The sequence below is a fragment of the Sinocyclocheilus grahami genome, unplaced genomic scaffold (genome assembly GCF_001515645.1).
Source record: "Sinocyclocheilus grahami isolate Dianchi unplaced genomic scaffold, SAMN03320097.WGS_v1.1 scaffold273.1, whole genome shotgun sequence".
NCBI lineage: Eukaryota > Metazoa > Chordata > Actinopteri > Cypriniformes > Cyprinidae > Sinocyclocheilus > Sinocyclocheilus grahami.
The window spans coordinates 148048-157407 of NW_015505452.1; the positions used below are offsets into that span (position 1 = coordinate 148048).

Sequence of the window (9360 nt, forward strand, 5' to 3'; positions counted from 1 at the left end):
TGATTGGCCAGCTATCCAGTGCGTTGTGATTGGCCGAATACCTCAAGTGTGTGACGGAAATGTTACACCCCTTATCATACTGTGATGCCCTGTCCGGCCGGAGCGACGATTCAAAAACATTAAAACCCATTATAAACGAGGCATTTGTTGCATCCAGTGGGGACATAATTATGGATTATAATGACATATACTGTCTTTTTACGCGTTGCATTGCGCCGCGTAAACATAAAACCATGTCTGCATTTGTGATCAGAGAAATGACAAACAACAAGCACTACTCTACACTGCTCAAAACTCGCGTTTGAATCGTCAGTGGCAAATCCTTTAATATAAAAAACTTACTTAAAGTCTGTGAGTCAGAACAGCCGGCATTGTAGTCTACTCTACCAGGATCAGGAAACAGTCCTCCATAAAATGTGCTGCACACATCTGAATATTTGGGTTTAAACTGTTCTGGAACAGTGTTGTAAATACAACTTAACCACTGATTTCTAGTTGTGTCCTCTTTTGGAAGACCAAACAAAGTAGTTTCGCTTTCACAACGAAACACACAGCGTCACACACGTTGGGCTTGAGTGAGGGGAGGCCGGTGGCTAGAGTGAGGAACGGCTGGGGGCTTGCGGCAACCACATGTGGCTTTGCAACTTTACAGATCTTCTTTATGCACCAAGAGCTTGTAACACTTCAAAGAGAAAGGAAAAAATTGAAATCGCGTCATATGACCCCTTTAAATCTAAATATATTTATGTTGTCCATAATAAAAAAAAAATAAATTTTGCATTTACACTAAATGTATTTTTCTTAACCCCTGAAGTGCATTTTGTAATATATTTTTGCATCTGAAGGTTTACGCTAAATATGTTTTAAATTTTGAAAATATATTACCTTTATCTATGCTATTTGTAATTTATGTATTTAGGATATTCACTACCGTTCAAAAGTTTGGGGTCTCTTCTGCTCACCAAGGCTGCATTTATTTGAGCAAAAATACAGTAAAAACATAATATTGTGAAATATCATTCCAATTTTAAATATCTGTTTTCTACTTTTATATATTTGAACATGTAATTGATTCCTGTGTTTTCAGCATCATTACTCCAGTCTTCAGTGTCACATGATCCTTCAGAAATCATTCTAATAGGCTGATTTGCTGCTCAGGAAATATTTCTTATTATTATCAATGCTGAAAAAAGTCGTGCTGCTCCATATTTTTGAGTATTTATTGACAAATAGAAAGTAGACAAAGAGTAAAGACATTTATTAATTTAACTTTCAATTCATTTCATGCATCTTTGTTGAATGAAAGTATTACTTCATTAAAAAAAGTTCTTGCTGACCCCAAACTTATATATATATAAGTGTGTGTGTGTGTGTGTGTGTGTGTGTGTGATAAACTTTAGCCCAAAGCCTAGTTCTAATGGGGTGATGTCAATTTTCAGTAGCAACAGATAATTATGACTTCTGTTATAAAGCTTATAAACTACCTTAATATCATCACTGAAGTTTCTGATTGGTTCCCAGCCAGCAGCTTTGAGGTGATAGTTGACCCATCGCAGCAAAATGTCCTCAGGGGACATTGACATCAGGTGGTCCAGCTCCTCTGACTCACCCAGCAAAGCAATTAGAGCTACAGAGGCATAAATACACAGACACGTGTTACTCAAACCTCTTAATAGGCGTAAATCAGTCACGCACGTACATGCATGCTTTTATTTATTTATGGCAGCAATCAGCACCCCATTGGGACAGCACCATGATTATAAAAATCTGAATTTAGGCTATTGCAGCAGAGTAATGACCTTCATTGCGTGAGATCTCAATGTCAGCAAAGAGGCCGATTTTTATGATTTGCCAGAGGAGGCCAAGCACGAGGTGAGGGGTTCCTGCTTTCATGTCCTGAGCATCGATGTTGACCACCGTGCAGCCAATAGCTGACGCAGAGTTGAGAGCCAACACCAAATTCTCCTGTAGAAAACAACAGAATTGTTAGAATTTTTTTTACAGCTAATTAACACTGACAGCCAATCAGAATCCACCTGACTTTAAAAAGCTAGAGCATTAAAACGACAGATGACTAAACTGCAGCACACGCTTATAATAAACAGAACATTATCGTGTGATGTTATGGATGCTATATATAGATAGTGTTATCTATATAGCTGTCATTTTCAGTGTGAACGGGTCTTAAAGATGATAAACATACAGAAAGTGCATTAGGAAGTATCTCAAAAAACTTGTCCAGAATGTGTTAGGTTATATGTCACCCAAATATAATTTAAAAAAAGTTATGAAATATATTTCAACATTTTTAATTAAAAAATGTGTACAGGATAAGAAAATTATATATATTATTAAGAATATATTTTTTAGTGATGTGACACACACACACACACACATTTATATATATATATATATATAGCAATATAGCGATATCTATACAACTTTCATGCTCAGTGTTAACAGGTCTTAAAGATAATTTAATAGCACACAGCAATATAGAAGATAGATAAAGCACATTGAGGTTATCTTTAAAAACAAGTTAAGAACATGTCTAGGTTATATTTCACCCAGAAATAAGTGTTATTGGGTCTAAAGATAATTTATTAGCACCCAGCAATATAAAAGATACATAAAGTACATTGAGGTTATCTTAAAAAAACTAGAACATGTCTCGGTTATATTTCACCCACAAATAAAATAATAAATATAAAAAATATACAGTATCTCACAGTGATATACAGAAGTGAGTACACCCCTCACATTTTTGTAAATATTTTATTATAACTTTTCATGTGACAACACTGAAGAAGTGACACTTTGCTACAATGTAAAGTAATGAGTGTACAGCTTGTATAACAGTGTAAATTTGCTGTCCCCTCAAAATAACTCAACACACAGCCATTAATGTCTAAACCGCTGGCCACAAAAGTGAGTACACCCGTAAGTGAAAATGTCCAAATTGGGCCCAATTAGCCATTTTCTCTCCCCAGTGTCATGTGACTAATTAGTGTTACAAGGTCTCAGGTGTGAATGGGGAGCAGGTGTGTTAAATTTGGTGTTATCGCTCTCACTCTCTCATACTGGTCACTGGAAGTTCAACATGGCACCTCATGGCAAAGAACTCTCTGAGGATCTGAAAAAAAGAATTGTTGCTCTACATAAAGATAGCGCAGGCTATAAGAAGTTTGCCAAGACCCTGAAACTGAGCTGCAGCACGGTGGCCAAGACCATACAGCGGTTTAACAGGACAGGTTCCACTCAGAACAGGCCTTGTCGTGGTCGACCAAAGAAGTTGAGTGCACGTGCTCAGCGTTATATCCAGAGGTTGTGTTTGGGAAATAGACGTATGAGTGCTGCCAGCATTGCTGCAGAGGTTGAAGGGGTGGGGGGTCAGCCTGTCAGTGCTCAGACCATACGCCGCACACTGCATCAAATTGGTCTGCATGGCTATCATCCCAGAAGGAAGCCTCTTATAAAGATGATGCACAAGAAAGCCGGCAAACAGTTTGCTGAAGACAAGCAAACTAAGAACATGGATTACTGGAACCATGTCCTGTGGTCTGATGAGACCAAGATAAACTTATTTGGTTCAGATAGTGTCAAGCGTGTGTGGCGGCAACTAGGTGAGGAGTACAAAGAAAAGTGTGTCTTGCCTACAGTATGGTCGACCAAAGAAGTTGAGTGCACGTGCTCAGCGTCATATCCAGAGGTTGTGTTTGGGAAATAGACGTATGAGTGCTGCCAGCATTGCTGCAGAGGTTGAAGGGGTGGGGGGTCAGCCTGTCAGTGCTCAGACCATACGCCGCACACTGCATCAAATTGGTCTGCATGGCTATCATCCCAGAAGGAAGCCTCTTATAAAGATGATGCACAAGAAAGCCGGCAAACAGTTTGCTGAAGACAAGCAAACTAAGAACATGGATTACTGGAACCATGTCCTGTGGTCTGATGAGACCAATATGAACTTATTTGGTTCAGATGGTGTCAAGAGTGTGTGGTGGCAACCAGGTGAGGAGTACAAAGACAGGTGTGTCTTTACTGCCTTGCTAAATAAGCTGAGGGTAAAGGTGATGGATTGGCCAAACATGGGCATCCTCAAACGGAAGGTGGAGGAGCGCAAGGTCTAACATCCACCAGCTCCGTGATGTCAGAGGATCTGCAACTTGGAGGAATGGCAGAGGATCCCCAAATCCAGGTGTGAATAACTTGTTGCATCTTTCCCAAAAAGATTCATGGCTGTATTAGATCAAAAGGGAGCTTCTACTATATACTGAGCAAAGGGTCTGAATACTTAGGACCATGTGATATTTCAGTTTTTCTTTTTTAATACATCTGCAAAAATGTCAACAATTCTGTGTTTTTCTGTCAATATGGGGTGCTGTGTGTACATTAATGAGGAAAAAAATTAACTTAAATGATTTTAGCAAATGGCTGCAATATAACAAAGAGTGAAAAATTTAAGGGGGTCTGAATACTTTCCGTACCCACTGTATATATATACATATATATATAAATGTATAAGTAAGTATTTGTTGTGGTCCATTTAATTTTTGTTGATTAATCACGGTTTAATGATTCATTCTGATTAATGAGAATTAAAAGTGCATTGTTGCATTAATTGCTAAAGCAAAACAAACAAACAAAAACTGTTCTTTACACATTTTGATGTGCAATATTTTTCTTTTTCTTTTTTTCTTTTTGGGGGTAAAATATGACCTAGATAAGTTTGTGTGTGTGTGTGGTTCAGGTTTACCTTACAGTATTGGGACAAAATGTCCCCGCAAAGATGGCAATATACAAAATTCTTATCCTTGTGGGGAAATTTTTTTGGTCCCCATGAAGAAACAAGCGTATAAATCATACAGAATTAAGTTTTTTTTTATTTTTTTTTTTTATCTAAATGCAGAACGTTTCCTGTGAGGGGTAGGTTTAGGGGGAAGGGTTTATTATTACATCTACAGAATGTCCCCATGAAAACATGTGCATGTGTGAGATTGATCCATTTAGTAGATTTTCAAATATTTACTTTTTGATGTCACTGTTTTTTGGGTTTCAAATGTGAGAGTGCTTACAGTCATTGTAAATGAAGTGCATTTCTTCGTGTTGATGACCCGCTCATCAATGGTGTCTGACTGCGAGAGGTTGATCATTTTGCTGTAAAGAGACAGCCAAGATGTTGTTAAACATAAACTCTTATTTATCAGTAATACCTCTGTGCATTTAACAGCATAACAAACATTACACAGTTCATCTTATATTACCACAGCAATATTCCATCTTTCACAGATTTGAATAAGCTGTCGGTCTCCGGGTCCATCGGGATCAGATGCTTGCAGTCAGGATCATCTGCCAAGGTCTTATTGATCCAGTTCACAAAGGCCACTTTTTCTTCATCTGAAAATGGATTCAAAAACAAAACATTCGCAAAATGACATTTGGTCCACATGTGTCAAGGGTCATTCATTGACAAATCTCATTTCGAATGGTTCAGATAGGTTTTGACTTTTTCTGAAGCAGTGCTCAAGTATAGCAGAAACTGCTCATTTCTAGCTATTTTTATGCATGTCCAAGTGAAACAGAATATTCAATATGAAAATATGTAGAGCTGGACTTGATTTTATCCGGCAGGAATTCATTGGATGGTGAAAGTGGGGCATTACATTGCAGAATGGAGGTGGGCAAAAATGAGGCGAAGCTGGTTATTATATTTCGATGAATGAAGACAAACCATTTCTCTGCATTAAGAACATAACTAAAGCACATTATTGTTTCATATTGACTTCCTAGAGGATGTAAACGCCACCACCTGAGTAAGAATGCTGAGTTCCTTCACTCGAGATCTTTGATGTTCCTCCAAACGAACGAATCCCATCCCGCCTGGAGATGCACTTGCGGAACGTTTCTCTCACCTCTTTGCTTCTCATCTCTTGGTATATCTGAAGAATTAAGCAGGATCTCAGCTTTCAAAGTGCGTGAAACAATCAGCAGATCAGGCACTTTGACCAGCTCATCAACATTTTAAGATAAGACAAAAACTCATAGTCAGGCTTACCGCAACAAATTCTTCAAAACTGATCTTCTCGTCTTTGTTGGTGTCACCTGCCATGAACTTCTCCACAATCTCCCGTACCTTGTATCCCGGAATGTTAAAGCTGGCCTCTCGAAAGAGCTCTTGAAGTTCAAAATCGCTTACATAGCCACTGTTATCAATATCTGCAATGAAAGAACGGCAGTTTGCATTGACAGTTTTCCATTCTTGCAGCAAACGTTCGACATAATACTTCAGTATTCCATAGAAACGATAAATTATGTGTGTAGAATTGCGTGAGACAATGCTCAGCCGTAAAAACTGACATTTGTGTAGTCAGTTATTGCAGTTTTGGTAATGTTTGACAAGCACCAAGTCAGATGATTCCAACACGTTCCAATGCAGAGTTCACTAAAACTACAGTGAGATTCAGACTGAATTTAACTGACCGATTTTGTTGAAAGCCTCTCTCAGGTCCTCCAGATCTTCTCGGGAGATCTGTGTCACTTTGTTCTCCATGCTGTTCTCCCTGCAGCAGTTCTCACCATGCAAAAGTCCTGCCAAAAAAGTCCACACAGAGAGTTTGTGTGCTATATACAGTACACTGTTTGCCCACCGCTGTATCTCTATGATAAGCAAATCCATGGTGGACACAACTGGTAAAAACACTTCACGAAATGCAGTTCCAGATGAGCAGTTGACGTGTGCTTACCATCCAAAAGTGTGGGTTTGGTACGACTTTTTTAATGCTTTTGAGAGAAGTTTCTTATGCACACAAAACTTTTGAAAATACAGTAAAAACAGAAATATTATTATTATTTAAAACAACTGTTTTCTATTTTAATATATTTTAAAATGTAATTTATTCCTGTGATGCAAAGCTGAATATTCAGCAGCCATTGCTCCAGACTCCAATGTCACATGATCCTTCAGAAATCATTCTAATATGCTAATTTTCTGCTCAAGAAACATTTGTTAATATTATCAGTTAAAAACAGATACTATTATTTATTTTTTTGTGAAAACCAGGATTCTTTGTTGAACACAGTTCAGAATTTATTTGAAATAAATAATCTTTTGTAACTTTTTTACTTTCACTTTTAATCAAATTAAGTAGTCTAAGTATTAATAATAAAACATTCAAAATGTATATAAAATAAATGTTACTGACCCCAAAATTTTGAATGTTATAATGTATAATTTGATTTTAATCAGCATTAAAAGTTCCGGTTTTAGCATATTTAATCACCATTTGCCTTTACCTTGCTCGTTTTAAATGGTGCTAAGGTGTAATAAATGCATTTTTTTAAAAAGCACTGTACAAATAATATGAGACCATAAAAGCTGCAAGACACAAAACAAGAGAATTAGCAAAACGCTATGAAGTCACACCACATGACGTGTCAACATCCCATGTCCCGTGTATTTCATGTCAGATCCCCAGATACAAGTCATCAATCACATATTAGTGAATAAACAGCACACTGCAAAAACGAAAGCTGATGAACACAAAACATCAGCAAAATCAGCCTATTTCGATGCGACAAGACAGTGAATTAAATCAAAGCTTCATGGATGCTGCCATTACATTATATGAAAACGATACCTTTCTCCTAAACGTCTCAAGACTGAATTTGAGATTAACCTGGAAAAGATGCTAATATTCCAATTCGAGACCTTGACAGCGTCGCCTGTCCTCTCCCAGAGCGTACGTGGAGCTCGTGAAGATGTGTTAGGTAAGGAAAGAGACCTTTGGCCCGTAATGTCTATTAAAGGCGATGGCTTCGAACTAACACAGATCTGGAGTTAACGTTTAACGCCCAACTGAATGCTGTGTCAGCTGAAGCTGTCTTGACATTTGGTATTTGTACTTACTCTAGCTGTGACAGTGACACGTGAGTATACTTTATACCACGGCTCATTCACTTGACACTTGTCAATAATTTTGTGACCTAACAAAACGGCTTCACATTTCACTGGTTTTGTTAACTAGCTTGACGCTCACTGCGTAATAGCTACTCCCACACAAACACACCCTTAAACCTGGAAGGCTTCTTTGATTTATGGGGAAAGAGCTATTTAATTGGTAATATAACTAGAGTGACTAGATACAGTTCGCAGAATGAAAGTACAGGAGATCTCGCCTCCTGCCTTGTAATCAGACCTTATCAGTTGACCTGATGATGGAAAGGAAGGAATCACCCATAAGAAGAATGAGCTGGAAAATAATATCCTACCACTTTAGTGTGTCTCTGGCGCTGTTGAACTCACTGGAGACCGAACAAGAAACCTCAGCTGACAGATGTTTGACAGCAGACCTTCATGTTTTAAGCATGACCCTAAACAATACAGTACTAGCACATGGTGCGGATGTAAAGAAACCTAATTTCATGACTAAAAAAGTAAAAAGTAAAACCTCATTTCATGACTGAACCGTTACAAAAGTACACTACAAATAGTTAAAATGTAGATTTTAAAAAGAGGCTGCAAAATATCGCACCTGTGCAAAAAAACGAACAAATAAATACATAATAATAAAAATAAAATATGAAAAAATAAAATAAAATTGTTGTCATAAACTTAAAAGTGAAAACAAAGTGGTGCCACACTCATAATCTGCAATAATAAATGAATTGGACTTTGACCACTTTGAAATTTGAAAAAAAAAAAAAAAATCACAAAAATGTGTATCATTAGAATGAAAACATTCTTTAGTGTAACATTGTTATGCGGTTAATGACTTCATAAGTAAACATAGATGATGTAAACCGTACAATAAATCATACACATTAGCACCGAAAATAGATAGAAAGCTAATGTAATTTTAGAAAACAACAACCAAAAGAATCTTTCCAGGAGAATAAAAAGTCATCATGGATTGTCATACACTTGTAATTCACTGTACTACATGCAAGCTGAGTCTGTGAAACAAACTCTTAAAGAAACACACATTATATAACTTACCACTTACAAAGCTCCTCGCTTCTTGTTTTTTTGTTTTTTAAGAGATCCAGGCAGCAGTTCACAGGCACTAAAAGAGCTTTGAACAGTCCATAATAAAGAAGCAATGCAGATTCTACTCTCCTTAGTTAAAAAAGGTCTTTTAAAAAATATTTTGGATGAATGAACAGATAAAGAAGCAGCAGTTTCAGGGCCCAAGAATGTTTCACTGATACCCAACACTGCGCTCCCTCCTTTAAGAGACTCATCAGCCTTTGGGTTGCCACCTGCATTATTGATTGCTCTGAGAAGAGGATCAGTTACCACATTTCCAAGGCCGTTGCTGCGGGCCGTGGGTTAAAGATGGCACCAATAATTCCTTTAGTTTAATA

The 9360-nt window shown here is 37.5% G+C and overlaps 1 protein-coding gene across 1 annotated transcript in view; it reads right to left on the minus strand.

The window, feature by feature from the left end:
- LOC107599860 (plastin-1-like) overlaps positions 1-7754 on the minus strand; it is a 30118-nt gene extending 22364 nt beyond the window's left edge. The window contains exons 1-8 of the mRNA XM_016291567.1: positions 7674-7754; positions 6478-6585; positions 6053-6213; positions 5807-5936; positions 5262-5394; positions 5073-5154; positions 1800-1965; positions 1485-1627 (exon numbers count right to left, since the gene is read on the minus strand). Coding sequence (XP_016147053.1) covers positions 1485-1627; positions 1800-1965; positions 5073-5154; positions 5262-5394; positions 5807-5936; positions 6053-6213; positions 6478-6547 — 885 coding nt within the window. The 5' untranslated portion in view covers positions 6548-6585; positions 7674-7754. The remainder of the gene's footprint in view (positions 1-1484; positions 1628-1799; positions 1966-5072; positions 5155-5261; positions 5395-5806; positions 5937-6052; positions 6214-6477; positions 6586-7673) is intronic.
- Between the last annotated feature and the right edge of the window lie 1606 nt (positions 7755-9360).